We start from the raw sequence: 22,711 nt of genomic DNA, 5'->3' as shown, positions 1-22,711 counted from the left end.
CTCTTAGGATTTACTTTCTTTACAACTTTCCTGCATATCATACAGCACTGTTGGCTACAGTCACCGTGTTGCAATTCCACCCCCAGGATTTATTTATTTCATAACTGGAAGTTTGTACCTTTTGACCACCTTCCTGCAATTCCTCCTCCTTCCACCCTCCGCCTCTGGTAACCACAAGTCTGATCTCTTTTTCTGAGTTTTTTTTCCCCCTTCTCTTTTGTCTGTTATAAGGATGCTTGTTGTTGGATTTAGGGCCCATCTGGCCAAACCATGGTGAGATCCTTCATTACATATGCAAAGATCCTTTTTCCAAATAAGGTTGTGATCATAGTTCCCAGGGACCAGGACTTGGACATATGTCTCTGGGGGCCCCCATTCAGCCCACTACACTGGGTGCCCGTGACCAGGACCCTGCCCTCTATGCCACCCGCTCCCTCTGCCCAGCTGGATGGTACCCAGGACCAAATTCCCGGAATCCTTGCAGCCCTGCGCAGGAAGGCAGGTTACAGCACCTGTGCGGAGAGGAGTGAGGCTCAGAGAGGGGAAGGCCTCGTGGCCCTGGCCCGGGAGGGTGGGGACTAAGTAGGTGGGTCCCAGGCTGGCTGTGGGTGGCCCTGGGCCCTTTGTGAGGGACTGATGCAAAGTGTCTTATTTTGAGAGCTTGAGGTTTTCACGAGTGGAGGTGTCAGTCACCCTTCCCTGGGCCCAGGGCCCTCCCTGAGCCTGGCAGACCCTCCTTGGCATGAAGGTGACAGGTGGGCACCAGACTGGGCACGGGGCTCTGGGAAACTGCGGGAGACACCAGGCCGGGGTTCCCAGGGACGTGGTTCCAGTCGCCACACCTCTGTTCCCTGGCCATCGGCCCGGCCAGTGCCCTGCTCTTTGAACCCTAGTGTCCCCATGGTCACTGCAGGTGAGTGGGCTGTGAGCATCAGGGTGGGGCAAGCTCCATGGCCTGCTGCAGAGGTGGTGGGCATTTGCCTGGGCTTTTGCCTGGCTCCAGAGCAGGCTGAGGACCCCAGGAACCCAGAAGGCTCTCCCTTCCTCTTTTTCAGGCTGACTCTTGGCCCCTGCCCGGCCGCTGTCTAGTCCCACCCACCCTGCTAAGTGTGCTGCGTCTGGCATGGTGGGTGGTCCCCAAGCCTGGCACTTAGAGGCAGCCGCCCTGGGAGCTGGGGGAGGAGCTACAACTGGGGGAGGAGCTACAACTTGGGGAGGGTGGGGTGGAAGACCAGAGCTGCCAAGGGCAGGGACCTCAACCCCACACATCTCGCTGCTTGGAGGCTGGTTATTCTCAGCACAGTGTGAAAGGTCGTGGAGCTCCCACTATTGAAGGAGGGGCCCTGAGTGTCCTCTGTTTGAGGAATGTGAATCGCTGTGTTATTTGCTGCAGGGATGAAATGCTGCCTCGGGAGATGGGAGGGCACAGGGAGGAACAGAGGCCTGGAGTGGCGGGGCCTTCAGAGGTCACAAAGCAGCCTGGGAATCCTGACCTCAGACTCCCAGAGGGAATAGGGTTGGGGAAGGGGCCAACGCAGGTCTGACTTCCACGGAGACCCCCGTCCCTCTGCTCGGGGCCGTGACTGCCCCTGCGGCATCGCAGTGCTGGGCCAGGGCTCCAGCGGGCGTGGCCCTCTGCCTACTCCACCTCTGCTGTGGATAGTGCGTGGTGGCCCTTCTGGGGCAGGGGCAAGGGGAGGCTGTGGCTCCTGGACCCCAGGCCTCCTGATCCATCCTTCTGTCTCCCCAGTGAGGGATGGGATGTCCCAGGGAGAGCCGGCCGGCTCCCGGTTCTGGGCAGTTCTCATCTGCAGGCCTGCACCCACGCCCTCTCCCTCCCCCCCGCCGCCCCCCACCCTCCCCCGGCTCTGGCCACTTGCTGCCCGGACTTTGACTTCCTCAGGCCACCCCTGCCCCAGCAAACTCCTTCTCAGTCAAAGCTGGCCCCTCGTCTGGAGGCCGCCCCTGATCCAGTGCCTGCTGGGCACCTCCTCTGGACCTCACTCACAGCCCCTTGAAGCCCCTGCCCTGTCCCAGAACTGCTCCACTGGCTTGTCCTGGCCGCCCAAGCCCCAGGGGCTCCTAACCTGCTATTTTATCTCAACCCTCAGCACCGATGAAGAAACTAAGGCTCAGAGAGGCTAAGTCAGTAGCTTGAGGCCCGCAGCTGGCAGAGGACAGAGGTGGGCGGGGTGCCCAGCTGAGTCTGACTGGGGGCCCTCTCCCCACTCGGGGCAGGCTGTGAAGGGGAAGGGCAGGGGCCCCACTGAACCTCCCCATTGCCACCACCCGTCCATCTGTTGTGGTCAGCTTTCTGCTGAAGGCATGGCCTGCCCACGGCCACCGAGGGCACTGAGGCTGACACAGGCTGCGGAGGCCAGGGTCCCGCCCTGAGGACTGCTCGTACACAAAAGCCCCAGCTCCCCATCCTCCAGGAGATAGCAGGTAGTCTCACACCCCAGGCCGGCCCCCGGGTGGTGCGGGGGCCTTGGCAGGGGTGTGGGGCTGTGCACACAGCGGGAGATGGAGACCCAGGGCCCGCCTCCCTCAGGCCCCGACATGCAGGGATGCAGGCTGACTAGGCGCTGGCACAGCCAGCTGTGGGGCTATGCCCTGGGAAACCTGGCGGGCAGGACGAGGCCTTCGCAACGCCCGAGGACCCTGTAGTCTGCGGCCTCTGTCACCCTCAGATCCTGGCATGGCGTGGCCCCAAAGCACTCCTTCCTCCAGCTGGTCTTGTCCTCCCTGGGCGAGGTGTGACCTTGAGACCCAAGCTCAGCGGAGGAGAGGCAGGGGGCCTGGGGGCTCAGCACCAAGCAGCCTGGGCTTGACCCGGGCGGGGGAGGAAGGCCGGCTTGGCGGGGCAGAGCAGGCTCGGGAGGGACCTAGTCAGGGACTAGGGAGTGACAGGACTGTGCTTTGCCACGCGGGTTGTAAGTGCTTTCTAGCCAGCCAGGTGTTCACGGAGGCAGCGGAGAGTGGCGATCACTGCTCTGTCACAGCAGCTCTGTCACAGAGGCTGTCCCTGGCATGGGGGGATGGGGTGGGGCAGAAGGTTTGGGGGACGGAGGGAAGGTGACGGGCCGACGCCTGGGCCCAGGCTCGGAACCCATCCCTTGGTCCCTTGGTGTCAAAGGGCAGAGAGGTGGCCACCTTGAAACGCAGAAGGCTCTGGTGCCAGAGGCACAGCTGCTCTGTGTAGCCTCGGAAGGCAGAGCTGGGCAGTGGCACCCGTGGTGGTGGTGGGAGCACGCCCGGGTAGTAGTGAGCTCCCCATGCGGGGCGTAAGCACCGACTTCTTGTGTGGCTGTCTCTGGGGTCAGGGAGGCCGGGCCTGGCGCCCTGGGCTTCGGGGCTTCAGTGAATTGCTGGGAAGAAGTCAAACGTACAGAGGTGGCCCTGGGGGGGACCGGTGGGGCGCTGCCTCCCAGGGGGCACAGCTGGCCTCATCCCAGGGCCTGGCAAGCTGTGGTCTCTGGCCACAGTGGGCGTGGCCAAAAGCCAGCAGGCCACACGGCACTGACCGGGCACAGCGCTGGGCCTCAGGACCTCAAAGGGTGGAAGGCAGGAAGTGCTGGCTACCCGGGGCTGCCCAGGGGCCCAGCAACAGGAAGCCCTGGGCGGGGAGGAAGCCCTGGAGGCCACGGGGCCCAGATGCAGCAGGCAGCTGTCAGCAGGAGGCTCCGCAGGCGTAGCTGGCCCGGCACTCTGGGCTGTGCCGGGCACCGCGCCTGGGCTGCGCGGGGCACCACGCCTCGCCTGCCTGGGGGAGGCCGGCTGAAGCCCTGCCCTGTGGCCCCTGAGCCACATGGCCTTCCTGGGCCCCAGGACACCTGCCCCCAAGCCGTCGCCAGGCAGGAAGACAGTCATGTGCTGGGTCAGTGCCACCAGGTCAGCGGGGCGGCCCTGGGGCTGGGGGCTCGGGAGGTGGTGCCGGCCCAGCACCTGTAGAGCTGCTCAGGGAGGCCCCGTGTGGAGTCAGAGACCCCCTCAACGGGGCCCGCGGTGGGGCGCACAGGATGCTGGCCCTGGGCCCTCTAGAGGAGAGCCCTCAGCTGGACGGGGCAAGTGGGAGCCCAGAGAGGACAACCCCGCCCCCTGATCAAGTGCTGCCCTGCCTGGGTGGCCTTGGCGTTTGGGTCTTGGGTGCACACACATTATGTGTGTGCGTGTGTGAGTGTGATGGTGTGTCAGTGTGACCGTGCCTGCACTGCGGGGACACGGAGAGCTGTGTGAGCTCCCACTGCCTGCCTGCCCTGGGAGCGCCGTGCTGGGGGGCCTGGCAGGGAGCCGCAGAGCCTCAGGGTCTCAGGGACCCCAGCCCAGGTCGTGCCTCCCTCCCTCCCTCTGGCATGGCTGGTCACTGGCCTTCATTGGAGATTTTTGGTTTTCATTCTTTTATGGAGCAAGATTCTGGGAAGAGGAAGAGGGAGGAGAAACTGAAAGGAGAGCCGGAACCAAGAGGTGCTGGGGCCCCGCCCCTCCAGCGCCACCTAGCGCCCGCTGTGTGCCGGGCGGGACAGGCTGAGCGCTCCACTGTTCACCGGCTGTATGACTTCTGAGTTACTCAGCTTCTCTGCGCCTCGGTGTCTTCATCAGTGACGTGGGGATGACACAGGTTCACACAGGGGGTGTTAGGATGGTGACGTGGGGTGGTCCCCGAGAAGCACAGAGGCTGGTCCCCACGGTGAGTGCCCGGTGTGCTCCATGCGAGTTGACGACTTGCTGAGCTTGTTTATTAGTGTCCTCGTCTGTGAGATGCGGGTAAAGCAACGCCTGTGGGGTTTAATGAGCTGTCGGGTCAGACTTGGTGCTGGACCAGAGCAGGGCTGCGGGGTAGTGATGATGACTCTGACCTGTGCCCAAGCTGCCTGCCCAGGGCACTGGGGCCACCCATGAAAGGTCCTGCTAGCCCCTGGAGGCTGTGTGTGTGTGTGTGTGTGTGTGTGTGTGTGAATATACACGTGAGTCAGTGTGTGTGTATGAGTACATTTGAGTGCAAGCAGGCATGTGTGAGAATGAGTGCATGTATAAGAATGAATGTGAGCGTGTACATGTGCGGGTGAGTGTGTGCATACGTATGAGTGTGAGCCTGTGTGAGTGCATGTATGTACGTGTGCATATATGATTATATGCAGGTGGGTGTGTGAGAGTGTGTCTTCGGGTGTGAGTGTGTAAGCGTGCATGTGTGCCTATGACGAGTGAGTGTGTGCATAGGTGTGAGTGAGTGCACTGGGGGACCTGGTCTCTTCTCCCTCGGGCCTGGGACCCCCCAGGCCCCCCTCGCCCTGCAGCTCCCACACATGGGCGGCCTGGTCACCACTGACGGAACCCCGACCCTGTGGTCCCACGAGGTGCCAGCTCCCACCACAGCCAAGGCTGCACCTGCAGGTGCGGGAGAGGAGAGCCAAGGGAACCCTGCCCTCCAGCTCCGCTCTGGTGCACAGGCTCACACCTGTACACACGCGTGTGCACACACACTGACGTGCACACACAGAACCTTCTGCCTCCGGGCCGTGTGGCTCACGCACACATCCTGTCTGGGTGCACCGTCTGTGACAGTGACCGCGTGTGCGGAGCCACAGCTAACGTGTGGGCCTGTGCAGGGGATGACCACACGCCCCGGAGGCTTACAGCCCCAAGGCTGGTGGAAGCCACAGAGCCTGCGCTTCCTGGAGCCCAACGGGGCTGTCTCTGTGGGAAAGAGCAGCTTTCCCTGGCCTGTTCTGCCCTCACCCCTGCAGCCTCGGGCCTTGGGTCACACAGACCAATCTCAGCTGAGAGAGAAGGTGGGAGTGGGCACAGAGCAGAGACTGGGGAGTGTGCCTGGCACCGTGCTCCTGGGCGGGTCCCAACCCAGCTCCCCCAGTGGTGCAGGGCAGGGCCAGGCGGCCAGAGGATATCCAGCCATCAGGATGAGCTTCCCCTTCGATGGTCCATCTTCTGCAGAGGGGCGGGGGATATCAGTGTCTGTCCCTGAAGCAGGGACATTCCCAGGGGAGGTGAAGGTGGAGCACGACCAGGCCTGCTACAACCCACCCTCCCCACCCAAGGTCAGCCCGTGGACACCCAAGAGCCCTCCTCCTGCCCACAGAGGGACGGTGGCCAGGTGAGACTGAGCCCCTCACAGGCCTGCACCTGCCTGGCCACGAGCTGACCAGGGTGGGACCGTGGGCCGCCCGGGCTCCTTCCCCATGCTCGCTCAGGTGTGGAGCCAGGACAAGGGGTGGGCCCCATCAGTCCTCAGCTCTGCCTCTGGCACCCCCTGCCCCACACATATGCCAGGTCTCCTTACAGATGGGGGAGGAGGCGATGGAGCAGGGTGGGGCTCTGTTTCAGCTTCCTGCGCCTTCCAGGCAACCTGCAGTCCCCAGCACCCAGTGGGGTCAGCATTCCACACCTCCTTTGGGACTGCCTGGGTGCCCCCTGTGTGCTGGGCCTGAGCTGGTGGGACCACCTGAAAGAGGGGACGCTTGAGTTAACTCTTTTTTTGTTGTTGTTAATATTTTTATTCATTGCAAGCGATTCCTAGTAGTTATTTATTTATTTTATTTATTTATTTTTGGCTGCGTTGGGTCTTCGTTGCTGCGCGCGGGCTTTCTCTAGTTGTGGCGAGTGGGGGCTACTCTTCATTGCGGTGCATGGGCTTCTCATTGCGGTGGCTTCTCTTGTTGCGGAGCATGGGCTCTAGGCGCGTGGCTTCCATAGTTGTGGCTTGTGGGCTCTAGAGCGCAGGCTCAGTAGTTGTGGCACGTGGGCTCAGTAGTTGTGGCACGTGGGCTCAGTAGTTGTGGCGCACAGGCTTAGTTGCTCTGCGGCATGTGGGATCCTCCTGGACCAGGGCTCGAACCCGTGTCCCCTGCATTGGCAGGCGGATTCTTAACCACTGTGCCACCAGGGAAGCCCAAGTTAACTCTCTTTCATTTTTGGATTGTTCGTTGCTAGTGTAGAGAAATAGGACTGATTTTTGTGTATCGATCTGGTATCCTGCCACCTTGCTGAGCTTGTTTATCAGTTCTAATCATTCTTTCTTTAGTGGATCCCTTGGATTTTCTAATCATCTAATCTCTGAATAGTTTTACTTTTTCCTTCCCAACCTGCATAGCTTTTATTGCTTCTTCTTGCGTAATTGCCCGAGCTAGAACCTCTGGTACAATGTTGAATAGAAGTGGCAAGAGCTGATGTCCTTGCCTTGTCCCTGCTTGTAGGGGAACACTTTCAGTCACTCACCATTGTTTATGATGTTAGCTCTCGGTTCTTCATAGATGTCCTTTACCAGGTTGGGGAGGTTCCTCCCCTCCTAGTTGGTTGAGTGTTCTTATTACGAAGGATTGTCAAATACTTTTTCTGCATCTATTGGCATGAGCATGTGGTTTTTGTTCTTTATTAGATTGATACAATGTATTACCTGCTTTGAATTTTGTTTTTTGGGTTTTTTGTTGTTGTTGTTGTTTTGGCTGTGCTGTGAGGCTTTCGAGATCTTAGTTCCCCCACCAGCGATTGAACCCAGGCCCTGGCAGTGAAAGTGCTGAGTCCTAACCACTGGACCACCAGGCAATTCCCTACAGTTTTTGAATTTTGAATGTTAAATGAAGCTTGCATTCCTAGGATAAATCCCACGTGGTGTAGAATCCTTTTTATATGATGCTGGATTCAGTTTGCTAGTATTTTGATGAGGGACTTTACGCCGACATTCACAGGGATATTGGTCTGTAGTTTTCTTTTCTTGCGAGGTCTTTGGTTTTGGTATCAAGGTAACGCCGACCTCTTAGAATGAGTGCCTCGCTCTTCGGTTTTTGGAAGAGTTTGTGAAGGACTGGTGTTCATTTGAACCAACTCTTGAGGGTGAGTTAGTTCAGTTGTAACAGCAGGCAGTGGGAACAGTGTGGACAGAGGCCTGAAGGGGGGAGCGCGGTGGATTTGAGTAACAGGAGCCACGGGCCTGGCGGGTGCAGGCACACACACGGGAGGTGGAGGGTTGGAGGGCATCCCGTGAAAAAGGTCCACAGGGGCTGGATCCGGAAGGGCCAGCTGGACATGAGCAGGTCCTGGAGCTTTAGAACATAGCAGTGATGGGCATGGCGTGCGTGCTGGAGCCTGTGGAGAGGGGAGGGTGATGGAGGAACGAGACTGGAGGCCAGGGAGGGAACTGAGGAGAGGAGGTGGGGTGGGGCTGCCCGGAGGTGGTGGCGAGGCGCACAGGCAGGGCGCTGCGAGGAGGCAGCCTAGAGGGCTGGGAATGCTGGGGGTGTGGCGTTGGCAGGGGCACCGGGAACAGGCACAGAGGCTGGTGCAGCCTCAGTGTAGGGAGGCTGCGGTAGAGGCGTGAGCGGCAGGGGTTGGCTGCAGCGGGAAGGGGCCAGAGCGCTGGCCTGAGGCAGAGGCCTGGGAGCCAGGGACCGCCCGCTGGGTGGGAGCAGGGCGGAAGCTGTTAGACCCACCCTCTGCTGCAGGTGGCCCATCTCGGTGGCAGCCTGTATGCAAGCGGAGGTAGAGAAGGCAGCATGCTTGGGAGGCCAGCCTGTAGCCAGCCTAGGGGGCTCCTGGGAGAGGTGCCCGCATCCTTCCAGGCAGGTGGAGCTGCCAAGGACCGGAGCCCTGACCCCTGCGGGGAATCCCGCGTCAGACAGGCGACGCAACCCGCCCAGAGGGGGCCACGGGGGAGGAACGAGGGGGGACCGGCAGCCCCGGCCGGGAGCCTGAGTGCTCGCGCCCCGGGGGGCGGGGGGAGGGGAAACTCGCCAGCCAGCCCCGCTTCAACTCCAGCTCAGCCCCGGGAGGCGGGGCGGCCCGCACCACCCTTGACAGAGGTGCACCGGGCCGGGGCTCAGGGAGGAGGAGGCGGCACTTTCCCAGGGTCTCCGCCGCCAGGAGCCGGAGGGGCTGGGGCCCGGGTGTGGGGGCGGTCGGGGGCCCTCCAGGCGTCCGCCCCGCGCCCCCGCGCCCCGACCCTCGCAGCGGCCGGCGGGGAAACTGAGGCCCCGCGGGCTGACGGGCGGGGCGGCGCCTCACCTGTGAGGGGCGGAGCCGGCGGCCGGGCAGGGGGCGGGGCGGCATGGCGAGCGAGGGGCTGCGGCCGCGGGCCGGGTGTCGGCGGGAGGAGGGCGCCGCGGGCGAGGCGGCGGCCCGGGCGCGCGGCCCGATGCCGCGTCGGTGCGCGCAGGGGAGGCGGGCGCGGGCCGACCCCCCGAAGACGGTCGTGCCCGCCGCGTGGACGCTGTGAGGACCGAGCCGGACCGAGCCGGCGCTTCCGGCGGGAACAAAGGCGGGCGGGGGCCGGCTCCGGCGGGTCTGGGGGCTCCGGACGGGGCGGGGGCCTGTCCGTCTGCCAGCACCTCCCGGGGCGGGTGGGCGCGGGGCCCCCTCCTCCCTACGCCCGCGGGGATCTGTCCGGTGCGGGCCGCCGGGCGGGCGCGGGGGTGGCGCGCTTTGTCGGAGGCTCCACTGTTGGTTGGGGCGCAGGCCAGAGGGGTGGCTTTGTGCGCAGGTGGAGCTGGAGGGGGCAGCCCGAGCGACCTGGGCAGGGGTCGAGGGGCAGGCGTCCGGGGAGGCGGGAGGCGGTAAACATCTGTTGGAGCCTGCCGGTTTGCTGAGAGCGGAGTGGTTTTCTTTGTGTGTGTGTGTGTGTTTGGGGATGGGGCAGGAGTTCCAGCAAGGCTGGGCCTCTGGGTCTGACCCGAACTGCTCCTCCAACTCCACTGGGGCCCCCGGACGGACCAGGCCCCGGGTGGGGTGGGGGCAGGCACTGGATAAAACAGTGCAGGGTGGGTGGGTGCTGTTCAGAGGGACCAGGGGTGCGGGAGGCCCCGAATGTGACTGGGCATTGAGGTGCGTCACAGAAGAGGGGAGTCTGAATCTGGGTATTGAAGGACGAGTAGGAGTTCTCCGTGTGAGGAGGGATAGCAGTCATTCCAGGCAGAGGCCGGAAGTGTGAAACTGAAAGAACCTGCCAGGTTTCTGGGAGAGCAGCTGGAACATGAGTAAGAGGCTGTTAAGTGGCGGGGCCTTACAGCCAGGCCTGGAATGTAGGGCCCTGCGGGCCTGGGTTAACCCTGAGGCAGGCAGCCTGCCCCTGGAGACCGTGCACTGGGTGGTCCCTGCCCAAACCATGCCCCAGGCTGACTGGTAGACAGCGTGGATCCCAGCCAACCCACCAAACGATTGTCCTGGCCCCGTTTGGCGAGGGTGCGGCCCCCACCCCTGGCTGAGACATGTCCCCTTCCCTTTGTATTGTAGCTTCATGGCGGCCGAGGAGATGCACTGGCCCGTCCCCATGAAGGCCATTGGCGCCCAGAACTTGCTGACCATGCCTGGGGGTGTGGCCAAGGCTGGCTACCTGCACAAGAAGGGCGGCACCCAGCTGCAGCTGCTCAAATGTGAGTCCCCTGGGTGGTGGGGAGCACAATGGGAGGACGTGGGGGCAGGGCTGAGCCCCACTGGACCTCCTTGGCCAAGCGCCCTTCCTTTCTGAGCCTCTTCTTCCTTCCTTACCTGGTGGGCCCCCCAGAGTTTCCCTTCTCTCCCTGCCGGCACCCCCTCGGGGCCCTGAGGTTGGCCTCCCCAGCCCCCAGGACTGCGGAAGGGTCTGGGGTGGTGCAGCGGGTGGAGATAGGAGGGCATTTGGTGCACAGTGCTGACCAGCTGGCCAAGGGAGCTTCAGCCTGTGGCCAGGGGCGGGAGCCCTTGTTGGCCTGGTAGGTCTGGCCCCTGGGTGGTGCCCTTGCCTTATCAGGTGGGTGTTCAGTGAGTCAGGCAGTCACTCCGTCTGCAATGAACCCACGTACCAGGCCAACAGCCATCTGGGTGCTGGACCTCCAGAGCTTCATGAGACCGGGGCTCTGGTGCCTAGGACAGCAGGCTGGGAGAGGGAGAGAGCCCCCAGGCCTGGGAGATGCCCAGGCTTCGAGACACTGAAGCCCAGGAGCATCAGGGCCTTGCCCAGCCCTCTGACCCGCCACGAGCATCTCATGCCTTTGCTCAAGCTGTGCCCTTTGCCAGGGACTCCCTGGCCCTGTGCTGCCTGGTTGAGGTGCCCCAGGCTGACGGGTTTGGTTTCTCTGTGGGCTCCGATTGGTCTGCTCTCCTCTTTGAACAGGGAGCCTCCAAGGAGGGGCTGTAAATGAGCCGCCTCCAGGCCTGGGAGGGGCTGCTCAGGGATGGGGCAGTAGCCCCGGGGGTTCTCACCATAACTGGCTCCACACCAGTGGCTCTTGTTGGCAAGATCTCTGGGCTTCTTTGCCCCCAGCCTCGCTCCACCCAGCAAGGCGGCTCTGTGGCCTCCCTGGGCCTCTGGCCCTGGCTCTGCCCTTCCTCGAGCCACTTTAGTCCCTTGTCCCTGGGGCCTGTGGTAGCACCACACGGCCCCCTGAATGTCCCCTGCCCTGGAGGGACCAGCATGCCCATCCCTCTGTCAGCATTTGGCCCCATGGTAGACTCCTGGGGAGGCGGCAGGAGGCCTGGCCTGGAGTCGCCCAGGGCCTCCAGGCGTGGTCCCTGGAGTGGGGCCTGCCCAGAGGCTCAGCCCCTGCCCTCGCCCCGCCGCCCCGCTCGCAGGGCCCCTGCGCTTTGTCATCATCCACAAGCGCTGCATCTACTACTTCAAGAGCAGCACGTCCGCCTCCCCGCAGGGCGCCTTCTCGCTGAGTGGCTACAACCGGTAAGTGCCCCACTGACCCCCAGTCCCACGGCCAGCGGGTTCGCCCCTGGTCCCACCCAAGGCAAGTCCAGGCTTTCCTGAGATGGTTCACACCCCCAGCCCTTCCGAAGGGTCCAGCCTCTGTGCTCCATCCTGGCCTCAGGCCGTTGCCGAGGGCCTGGGGACGAGGCTGGCGCTTCCTGCCGCTTTATCAGCCTCAAGGGTTGCAACAGCCTGCTCTCCAGAGTCCCCAGTGACTTCTGCATCCCTCCTTCCTCCCCACCTTTTCCCCCTCAACCATCTCTGCCTGCTTCTGGCCAAGAGCCCAGCCCACTACCCCAGGCCCTGCCCCAGGCCCCCCTGGCTCCCGGGGCCTCCCAGGCTGGGGCCAGTTCCCCACTGTGGGCTGCCAGTCTATCAGTTGGCCACGAGCCTGCCCTCAAGAAGCTCTCTGACTCGTGGGCACTGGGCCTCCCCCCACCCCCACCCGCCCCCCCCCCCCCGGGGATGGGGCATGTTGGCACGTGTGGGCCCACCCACGGCCTCAGGGGCCTGCACGGTGTGGGGGGGGGGGTCAAGTGTGATTCCTGGCTCTAGGTCTTGGTGTCACACCACCCAGGCCCTGCACCCAATGGCATTAGTCTGTGCCTCCTGCCCCCCGGGAGGGCCCAGCCCTTCCTGCCTATGAGAACCTGAGGGTCCCGTGGTGTCAGTGGCAGGACTGGCGCCCTTGGGGAGTGACTCTAGGCCTGCACTCACATGCTGGCCACAAGCTCAGTAGGGAAACTTGCCCCAAGCACCCAGCCCAGTGCCCAACCCCCAGGTGGAGGCCGGGGGAGGCTCCAGGGCCCTGTGGCTGCCAGCGGGCACTGGTGGATCAGAGCTCTGGGGTCCCCTGGGGAGGGACATTTCCTTTCCCCAAACACACCACCCCTGGCCTGGTGGGAGTGCAGCCTTGCAGCAGGGGATGGTCCAGGCCCTCTGATGGGCCGAATGGACACACCTGCCCCAGGCGCCCAGCCTGACAGCGCCCCCCACGGTAGAGTTTGTGATCTCTACGCAAACCCCATGTCCTGGCTGCAGGAGCGGCCACAGTGAGTCACTTCCCTGAAATGTTCTCAGGCTAGCCACCTGGCAGCAGGGGCAGGGCTGAGGGTGACACGAGCCCCATGAGGGTCCCCAGGAGGTAGGCCAGGGGCCAGGCGGGGCCCGAGGCATCCAAGTAAAGTAGCATTGGTGGGCAGCGAGGGTGGCATGTCCTCGTCTCAGAGCCCTGCATGCGCTGCTCCCTGGAAGCCCTCCTGGACCCCTGCGTCCTCCGCTCACTGCCCACCCTTGCCCACACGCTTCCTTCTGCCTGACGCATCCAGGCCTTCAGCCAGCAGCATCGATGGGCCGACTGTCCAGATCTTCCCGTGTCCCTCGGGGCGTGGTGCTGGGTGCCAAGTCCTGTCCAGGGGCGGGGCTGTGCTTGGGCCGTCCCTGCGGGCATGGGCCGCATGGTGACCACTGGCACTGCCCTCAGGGTGATGCGGGCAGCTGAGGAGACGACGTCCAGCAACGTCTTCCCCTTCAAGATCGTCCACATCAGCAAGAAGCACCGCACGTGGTTCTTCTCTGCCTCCTCTGAGGATGAGCGCAAGGTGATGGGGGGCCGGGGAACTATCAGGGCCCCCGTCCAGGCCCTGAGGGGCCATGGCTGGGGCATGGGCAGCTGGGTGGGTGCCGCCCCCCAGTCTCCGGTCCTCACGCCCAGGGCCTGGCGCCAGCCCCCTCACACCCAGAGCGCGCTGTCTCAGGAGGAACCCTGGGTGGGCTGAAGGGGGGCCGCGGCCCCAGAAGGGCCAGCCAGGGTCGTCTTCCCCAACCTTGGCGGTCGACACAGACCAGCCAGTGTGGGCAGGGGAGGAGGGATGAGGGTGGGTTCCTCCCCTGGGCCGCATCACTCCCGCTGAGGGCCTGACTGACCCGCAGAGCTGGATGGCCTTGCTGCGCAGGGAGATTGGCCACTTCCATGAGAAGAAGGAGCTGCCTCCGGATGCCAGGTGGGCCTGGGGGTGTGATGGTGGCCGGGTGTCACTGGGGCCCTGGACTTGACACGTGTGCCTGCCTCCCGACCCCTGGGGGCTTGGCCCAGAATCCCTTCCTTGAAGGCTTTTCTGAAGGTACCAGCTGGGCCACGTGTGTGCGGGGTGTGCACCTGTGTGTGTGCACCTGAGTGTGTAAGCATGTGTATGCATGTACTCCATTGGTAGTTCCTGTTTGGGGATTACACGTGCTTTTACTTGCCCGCCCAGGAAGCCTGGCATTTCTAGCAGCTCAGGCCTTTGGGTTCCCAGTGCCCCTCACTAGGGAGTGAGACCAGAGTCAGTCCCCAGGGCAGTGGCCCAGCCTGTCGGGTGTTGGTGACCGGTGAGGTGGCTCAACAAGCAGCAGGGGCTCTCTGGGCGGGAACTGCATCCATCCGGTCCTTGCAGAGATGAGGATAGGGAGGCCCAGGTAGGGCTGGGCACACCTAGGCTGTCCCACAGGCCCCTGCCTGAGCTCCCAGAGCAGGAGCAGGTGGGGACGTGGGCCCAGCCTTGAGGCCTGGCACCGTCTGGGCGGTCAGGGGTGTACTTGTGGCGAGACCCACGGTGGGGCTGAGGAGGGAGACACCACAGCCTCCAGTCCCCTTGTCTGCCCTTGTTTTGTGTGTATATGGCTGTCTAGATCTTTCTGTGTCCGCACGTGTCCGTGTGTGTTCTCGTGTTTATCTGTGTGTTTGTCTGTATCCGCGTGTCTGCGTGTCCACGTGCACGTGGCTGCGTCTGTGTCTGTACGTGTGTGTGTCTGTCTGCGTGTCCGAGAGTGTGAGTGCAGGAGACCCGCTGCCCGGTACTCACTGCCCCGCCCGCCCTGCGCTCAGCGACTCCAGCTCGGACACAGACAGCTTCTACGGTGCGATCGAGCGGCCCGTGGACATCAGCCTCTCTCCGTACCCCACTGACAATGAAGGTGAGGCGCGTCCCCATCCTCTGCCCGCCGTCTCTCCACGCCTGGCTGCTGCCCAGGAGGGAGACGTAGCTGGCTGGCCTCCCTGCTCCGTCCCTTCGGCTTCCCCAGGCAGCCTGGGTCTTGGGTTCCCATCCTGCCCACCTCGTCCTGGCCCCAGGCCCCCCTGAGGGAGCGAGGTCCTGAGAGCCCCGCCCGGCCACCCCGGCCTGGGTGCCCCTGGCCTGGTGGCCCTGAGTCCGACCCTGCATCTGCCCCACAGACTACGAGCACGACGATGAGGACGACTCGTACATGGAGCCCGACTGCCCGGAGCCCGGGAAGCCTGAGGGTAGGTGGGGCGGCCGGCAGGCCTGGGCAGCGCTGGGAGTAGAGAACAGGACGGGGACCTGGAGCAGAGGCCCCCCCGCCCCGGGCCGGGGGTGTCAGCCTGGGCACGGCTCTGGGTGGCCTGAGGCCCGACCGTCTCCACCTCGGGCCTCGGTTTTGCTCCTTCAGCCCAAGTATTGGGAGGAACAGAGCAGAAGAGGCTGGCTCTGCTCACCTGCCCTCTGACCTCCTCCAGTTAGCCTGGGAGGGGGAGGGGCGGTGCAGAGATGGGTGAGGGGGAGCCCCACGCGTGGGATGCCGAGCCAGGGCTGGCCCTGGGGGCTGAGAACAGGGAGGGAGGATAGCTCTCCGTGAGCACCTGTGGCCAGATGGTCACTCAGCTGCCCCACCCTCCAGAGCGCTCGGCCCGGCAAGGGGGACAGGCTTGCACCAGGCATCCCAGGGAAGCGCAAGGACGAGTGGGGGAGGGCCATGCCTCTGTCCTGCTATCTGTCCCATCGCTCACTATTCCTTCCACCCCCAGTGCTCCTCCCCCAGCTGCTCTGGTTCTTGCTGCTTTCATCATGGCCGGGGACTCCCTGTTCCTTGGCCTCCTCTCCAGCCACCTTGTCTTCTGCCCCCTCAGCTCCTCGTGGCCTCCTCTTAGCTGTGCCTCCCTCACGTGCACCTGGGACCAGCCCTCTTCCCTCCCACTGGCTCCCTCCCTCTGGGGCCCCAGCTCCCACAGGCCTTCAGCCCACCAGGACCTGCAGGCCAGCACTGAGCCCACGTCAGACCCTTGTCCATCCCCTGGTCTTTGCGCCCTCGCTCGCCTGCTTCGCTCTCTCATCTCTCGGGCCTGTGACCGCAGCCCTGGTGAAGCCCTGCCTCCGTCTGCCCCAGCCCTGGCTGGAGAGAGCCCACGGAGGCCTTACTCTCATCCCCACCTTGGACCTCCAGGGGCCCAGTGCCCCTGCACACCTGCTTGCGCACTCCCGGCTCCTCTCCCAGAACGTCTCTCGTCAGGGTTCCCACCCCAGCGCCCGAGGGTGGCACTTGGCCCGGGGACCCCTCCCTGCCCCCACCTGCCTCGCCAGCCCCAGACACCTCGTGCTCCGGGTCCCCTCCTGCCCAGCCCTGTGCTGCCCGGGGTACCCACGTTCACGACCCCAGGGCTCAGGCCTGGCCCACTCCTCTCCTGTCACTCCTGGGCCACAGCCAGTGTCATCGACAGGCTGTTGACTCCTGACATTTCCAGCCGGGGCCTTTCCTCTGAACTCTGGGCCTGGGCCCCTGGAGTCCACTCGACGTCCCCTAGATGTTTCACGGCACTGTCAACTTGTTAGGAGCAAACCCATCCCCCAGCTTCCCCCAGCCTGCTCCCGCCCTTCCTCCTCACCTCTGTTAGTGGGAATCCCAGCCGCCCCAGCTGAGGCCCAGTCCTGGGAGGCTTCCTTGCCCCTTCTCTTTCTCGCCCCGACCCACTCCCCCGGAAGCTGGAGGCTCCTGATGTGACACCCGGGCTTCAGGAAGTTTGCACAGGCTGCCGTATGGAGGACAGAGAGGGAGGGCCGGGCGGCCTGGGCTGGGCCAGGGTCCCAGAAGGAAGGGTGCATCGGGAGTGCTGGGCATCGGGGCTGTAGGGCGGGCGGCCAGGCTGGGGGGCTGGGGGCTGAGGGGTTGCACGCCTGCTTGGCCCTGGCCGTCCCTTGCCGGCAGAGGTGGTGCTGCTCCGGCCTCCAGCAGGGGACGCTCGCTCACCAGATGGGTCTCCTTGCTCTGCAGATGCCCTGATCCACCCACCGGCCTACCCCCCACCTCCGGTGCCCACGCCCAGGAAGCCCGTCTTCTCTGATGTGCCCCGGACCCCCTCCTTTCTCTCCAAGGGTCCAGGCCCTCTGCTGCCACCCGCACCCCCTAAGCGCAGCCTCCCCGATGCCGGCCCGGCCCCCGAGGACTCCAGGAGGGAGCTGCTGGGCCCGAGGCGGCTCGAGCCCGGCCCCAGGGTGCCCGCCCCCTCCCGGAGAGTGAGTGACCCCCCACTGGGCGGCCTGCCCGCCGTGCCCAGCCGGAAGCCACCTTGCTTCCATGAGGACACCAGCCCCGGCCCAGAGCCCCGGGTCCCTGGCCACGGCGCCAGCTCTCCCTCTAGCTCTGCCAGCGCAGCCGCTGCCACCTCCAGGAACTGTGACAAGCTCAGGTCCTTCCACCTGTCCCCTCGGGGGCCACCCACACCTGAGCCCCCTCCCGTGCCAGCCAACAAGCCCAAGCTCCTGAAGATGGCTGAAGGCGCCCCCCCGAGGGAGGCAGCCAAGCCCGGACTCTTCGTGCCCGCCGCGGCCCCCCGGCCTCCCGCACTGAAGCTGCCCACGCCCGAGGCCACAGCCCGGCCCGCGATCCTGCCCAGGACAGAAAAGCCGCCCCTCCCCCACCTCCAGTGAGTCTGTGCCGCACTGGTGCCACCGGGACCCCTCTCCAGCCTGTCTTCCCACCGGCGACCCAGCCTCCCTGCCTCTGGCACGCAGCCCATGACGGGCGCCAGGCGGCCCTGGCCTGGGTGGGGGGGAGGAAGGCGCCTTGACGGTCCTGGGCTGCCTAGGCTGAACGGCCTCCCCTACACCTGACGCAGGGGTTCCCGGGGGTGTCCCGCCTGGCCCTTGAGGTCCAGCCCTGTGGGTGGTGAGCCTGGAGCCCGTGGCTGCCTTGGGGAGCAGTGAGCAAGGCGGGGCTTTGGGGACCCCGGCCTCCCAGAGCCCCTGCCGTGCAGTGAGGGCCCTCCGGGCGCTGCCAGCCTGCCCAGGGACGGGCGCTGTGGGGAGGTGTGGGACTGAGCCCTCCTGAGCCAGAAGTGCCCTTCCCGGCCCTGTCTGGGGCTTCTGATGCCCCCGAGGCTGCCTTTGTGCCCTTCCCGACTGGGAACCTGCCCGTTCCCAGTGGAATGTGGAACGTGTGTGTGACTCACCTCGAGGCCTGCTTGAAACACTTTCAGCTTTATTGCTGGGCAGTGCCGGGAGACCGGCGTGTCATCACACCCACAGCCCGTAGGGCCCTCAGCAGTGAAGGCTCTGGGAGCCCCGGTGGGGAGCCCGGGCGGGCGCACTAGCACGGTTCCTCCTCAGCACCCTTGACCGCGGCGCCCTTCTCCCTAGGGCTCTGTTAGCGCTGCCACCTGTGGGGCAGCGCCTGGGAGGACCCCGGGCACGCTCATGGTTCTCGTCCGTGAGGGGCCGCAGAGTTGTAGGCTGGCTCATGTGTTCGTGAGCTCTGGATCTGGACCTGAGTGCCACGGGGCTGCGTGTGCCAGGGCTGATCGTCCACAGCACAGCCTCACCCACAGCCTGGCAGCCCGTCCCAGGGTGGCCTCCTTTAACCCTCCCTGAAGCTCTGGAGGCTCGGACCATGTGGCCACAGTGAGGGGCGTGTCCCTTCCGCTCGACCCACTCACACCCATCCCCCGTGGCTCTGGGAGGAGTGCGACTTGGCTGAGGTCGCAGAGCTGGTCAGTGGCAGAGCTGGGCCCTTGGCCCACAGCGTCTGGAGCCCAGGACCCCCCTTGCCGGTGACCCTGGCTCAGGCTGCCAGGCATCAGGCGATTCCTGCCACCCCAGGGCGGTCAGCGTGGACCCCTCCCGAGCTCTGTGGTCCTGAGCCTTTGACAGCCGCCAGGGCTGCAGGCGCCAGACCTCATGGGTCCCGAGGCTTGGTGTGGTCACTTGGAGGGCACGGGGAGCAGTGTTTGGAGGCGAGCAGAGGGGACCTGTCCCACGTCTGGCAGTGACACGGCCTTGCTCTCTTTGCTCCCCTCCCAGGCGATCACCCCCCGACGGGCAGAGTTTCAGGAGCTTCTCCTTTGAAAGACCCTGGAAACCCGCGCGGGCGGGCACGCCGCAGGCGGACACTGGTGGGGAGGACTCGGACGAGGGCTACGAGAAGGCAAGGCCGAGCGGAGCGCCCAGACCTCAGGCGCGGTGGGCGGCTGCGGGAGAGCTGGGGGCACGGAGCACGGCGCAGAGCCCCGGCTCCCGGCACAGGCGGGCAGCCAGCGGGGAAAGCCCCACCCAGACCTTGCCGCTGACCACGTTGGCCTCCCTCCAGGTGCCACTGCCCAGCTCAGTTTTCATCAACACCACGGAATCTTGCGAAGTGGAAAGGTCAGTGTGAAGCTCTTCTTTCTCCAAGGCCTTGTCTTGGCAGACCTGAGGTTCTCTGCCACCCCTGCTACACACACACCTACACACACACACGCACGCACGCACACTCACTCTCCGGTCTTCCTGCTTTTCGGTCCCCCTCTCCAGCCTCGGTGCTGGGCAGTTACTGGCACGAGAACACAGCTGAGTGCCACGAGAAACCCGGTGAAAGAACTGACTCCTCCCAGCTCAGCCCCTGCTCTGGCCTCGCCCTGGGCTCTGTGCGGCCGGCCCTCGTGGTCCCCGGTGCTCTCGGAACCTGAGCTGCAGAATCTGGGACGACAGAAAGCCACGTGGGGCTGGGGCTGGAGGGTCCTTGAGAGAGCTGTCCGAGGGGGGCTCACCTGTTCGCACGGCTGTGTTCTTCTAGGCTGTTCAAAGCCACGAGCCCCCGGGGAGAGCCCCTGGACGGCCTCTACTGCATCCGGAACTCCTCCACCAAGTCGGGGAAGGTAGGCACCCAGGGAGGATGGTCAGCCGTCACCCTGCTGTGCAGAGGCCCCCAGGATGGCTGCGTTGTGGGGTCTGCCACTCTCTACACACCCAGGCTGACAGGCGAGCACGGGACTCTACAGTTCGTAGCTCATTTCCCCACGCAGCCTCTTACTTGGCTTCTCAACCGAGCTCCATCCTTGAGGTCTACAGCCCCCTCCTCCCCATCCATTCTCAGGAACTCAGCACCATCTGCAGTGATGCCCACTCCCCAGCAAGGGCGTGAGGCACAGGAAGCGTTGGGGGGCCCGGGGCTCTGACGGGGTAGGGGGTTCCCCTTCCTGCTCTTTGAAGGGGAGGCTGCTTGGGGCCGTGGGAACGTTAGGATGTCTGCTGGCTCTGCCTGTGCCCCTCCAAGGGTGACTCGTGTGACCTCACTGAGCCTGTTTCCCCTTGAGTGTCGGAGATGGTCCTAGTGTGGACCAGGCACCTGCTACATACTCTCTGAGGGCAGGAGTCCTGGGGCAAGGGGCCGCCCATCCTGACCCTGCTGTCCATGGGCAGGGTGACCCTCCCCCAGGGACCCAGCCTCGACGCTGCTGCCCCCGCACCCCGAGTCTATGTCTTTCCTGAGGTGAGTGAGCCATCCTCTGCCCGCTCCTCTCCCCGCAGGTTCTGGTCGTGTGGGACGAAACCTCCAGCAAAGTGAGGAACTACCGCATCTTTGAGAAGGTGAGCGGGCTGCCTACCCGAGGGCCCTGGGCGGGAGGGGAGCCCTGGTCCGGGGCTTGGCTGGGGTCAGGGCAGAGTCTCCCTGGGGGAGCATAGATAGTGGGTGGTCTGAGGCCAGCACCCCCAAACACCCCTCCTCCGCCCTCCCCTCTGTCCACGGCCCCACCTCCCTCCTCTCCTGGCTTCTCTGTGTCCTCCACTGACCCTAGAGGAGATGGGGTGATCAGCCCTCGGCCCTAGGCTTATTTACAGACCTGGCCGGCGTCTCCTGGGCAGAGCGTTACTGCCGACCGCCCCGTCTTGCAGGGAGGGCCGGCTGGCCGGCCCCTCTGACCCTGCCCCACTCCCCACCCAGGAGGCGAAGTCCTACCTGGAGGGCGAGGTCCTGTTTGTGAGCGTGGGCAGCCTGGTGGAACACTACCACACTCACGTGCTGCCAGGCCACCGGAGCCTGCTGCTGCGGCATCCCTACGGTTACGCCCGGCCCAGGTGACACCTGTACTGCGCGCTGCGGGGCAGACACGGCCACGGGGCCACAGCCCTGGGCCACGCAGAAGGAGACGGGCCTGCACGGGAGGACGCGCGGGAGCCAGCACCGTGCTCTGACCCGGGGCCTCCCCAGTGGACACCTCACAGAGATTGCCAGGCCAGGCCCCGCCCAGCGGGCTGGGTCCCCGGGGCTCGGCCAGGCCCTGGGCTCCAGAGAATTGTGTGGGGCTCTCCTGTCTCACCCTGCCCACCTCCCAGGAGCCCAGAACTGAGCCCAGCCTGGACTTGATTTACAGAAATTCTGGTACCCCCGGCACGCCTCCCCGGCACTGGGCTGGGAGCTGGGCAGGGCTGGGGTATTTGGGGTGGGGGCAGGGGCTGGACCCCCCAGGAACGCTACAATGCAGGCTCCATCAGGGGCTGGTGCCGCACAATAAAGCACAGATGACATTTGCCCCGGTGGCCAGGGCTGCACTGGGAAGAGGGCATGGCCGGCCTTACTGAGTACCCACACCAGCATTCAAGTGTTGACTGTAGCAGGTCAGCTCACGGGACCTCTAGGAGGTGGTCTTGTTTTCTAGGCCACAGGGCGCTAGATGACTTACCCTTGGGTCCACAGCTGGTAACAGAACGGGACCCAAAAAGTTGGACAGTCTGGGCCCAGAGCCTGTATCCAAAACGCCAGGTTCTGCTGCCAGAAGTCAGGTCCAGGGCAGTGAGGCTACAGAGTTAAAGGCTCCTCACATCAGTAATTGGGTCATTCGTTGGCTTAACCAGTGGTTACTGGGAGACAACTGGGCAGAAGGTACGCACAGTGCCCACCGTCCACGGTAACAGGGTGTGCAGGGGCTGGGAGCTTGCAACCCAGCTGGGGGCTCCAGGAAGACTTCCTGGAGGAAGTAATGGCTACAGTGCTGCAGAAAGAGTAGGCCCTGTGTCAGCCAGGGGTGGGTGGGGACAGTGGCACCCAGATGCCCAAGTCCTCTGGTCCATGCCTGGTGCAGGCCCAGCACCCATCATCCCCATGCTTCCTGCCATGGAATTCCAGCAGGCTACTCTCCCTGGCGTGGCCATCCAGGCTGGATTTTTTTTTTTTTTTCCTCATAAAAACAGACTCAAGTGGGTGTCAGGGCTGGCAGGGAACCCAGGGTCATTTGCTCCTCGCTGCACTTTTTGCTGGGAACGAGGAATTTGCGATGTAAAAGCCAAGCCACAAGAGCCCGTGTGCCCACTAGCCATTGATTAATGGTTCCGGAGGAAGGCCCTTTGGACGTCCCCTCCCCTGCCCTGGGCATGTCCTGGGGTGAGGTGGTGGTTCGCTGGAGGAGGAGAGAGGAGTCCAGTCAGGTGGGAGGCTCCTGGAGGTGCAGCGGGGAAGACAGCAGCCGTCTCCTCCCGGGAACCGAGTGTCCAGCACCATCTCTACAGATGTTTCTTCTGCAGCCGCCCGGTGGAGGTGGGGGCGCCGGAGCCCCTGCTGCTCCTTCCGCAGCCGCTGTGGGAAGCCAGCAGTTCCTCTTTCCTGCGGTTGCACTCCACTGCCCCGAGCCCAGTGACGCACACCAGTCCCCGCTGTGGCTTGCAGTTTCCCTTCCTGGGAAATCAGAAGCAGTTTGCAGCAGTGTCCGGGGTCTGCTGTGCTGCTGATGGCTGTAGGACACAGGACACTAATGCTTTTAGCTGGCATGCAGCCACTTGGCAGCCAGCTCATACTTGAAGACCCCTGAGCTGGAAGGTTGGGGGGTTCTGGTGTCCAGAGCCAGGTGATAGGTCCTTCTGGCTGCCTGGACAGATGAGGCCTGTCTCTGCTAGAGGCCCAGCCCAGAGCCCAGCCCAGGGCCTGCCGGGCCAGCTGCCCTCCTCTTTGTGAGTTCACACCCCAGGCCCAGGGCCTCGGTTGCTAGAGTGTGTGTGTGGAGGGTAGTGGATG

At 64.3% G+C, this 22,711-nt stretch overlaps 1 protein-coding gene across 8 annotated transcripts in view; it reads left to right on the top strand.

The window, feature by feature from the left end:
* Positions 1–21,236, top strand: part of SH3BP2 (SH3 domain binding protein 2) — a 36,045-nt gene extending 14,809 nt beyond the window's left edge. For 2 of the 8 annotated variants that reach the window (XM_082464369.1, XM_082464373.1), the window contains 11 exons: positions 10,237–10,376; positions 11,554–11,656; positions 13,161–13,278; positions 13,610–13,680; positions 14,544–14,632; positions 14,892–14,960; positions 16,724–17,375; positions 18,748–19,089; positions 19,499–19,580; positions 20,233–20,292; positions 20,648–21,236. In XM_082464369.1, coding sequence (XP_082320495.1) covers positions 10,241–10,376; positions 11,554–11,656; positions 13,161–13,278; positions 13,610–13,680; positions 14,544–14,632; positions 14,892–14,960; positions 16,724–17,375; positions 18,748–19,089; positions 19,499–19,580; positions 20,233–20,292; positions 20,648–20,785 — 1,860 coding nt within the window. In that variant the 5' untranslated portion in view covers positions 10,237–10,240 and the 3' untranslated portion in view covers positions 20,786–21,236. Of the gene's footprint in view, positions 1–3,739; positions 3,892–9,040; positions 9,220–9,245; positions 9,266–9,768; positions 9,981–10,236; positions 10,377–11,553; positions 11,657–13,160; positions 13,279–13,609; positions 13,681–14,543; positions 14,633–14,891; positions 14,961–16,723; positions 17,376–18,747; positions 19,090–19,498; positions 19,581–20,232; positions 20,293–20,647 lie in introns of those variants that run through there. The other 6 variants (XM_082464371.1, XM_082464368.1, XM_082464367.1 and 3 more) reach the window with 6 other exon arrangements.
* Positions 21,237–22,711: the final 1,475 nt, after the last annotated feature.

This window comes from Balaenoptera physalus (assembly GCF_965194825.1).
Source record: "Balaenoptera physalus genome assembly, chromosome: 5".
Lineage (NCBI taxonomy): Eukaryota > Metazoa > Chordata > Mammalia > Artiodactyla > Balaenopteridae > Balaenoptera > Balaenoptera physalus.
Note: the sequence above shows the minus strand (reverse complement) of the source record. Positions and strands in the feature narration are given on the sequence as shown.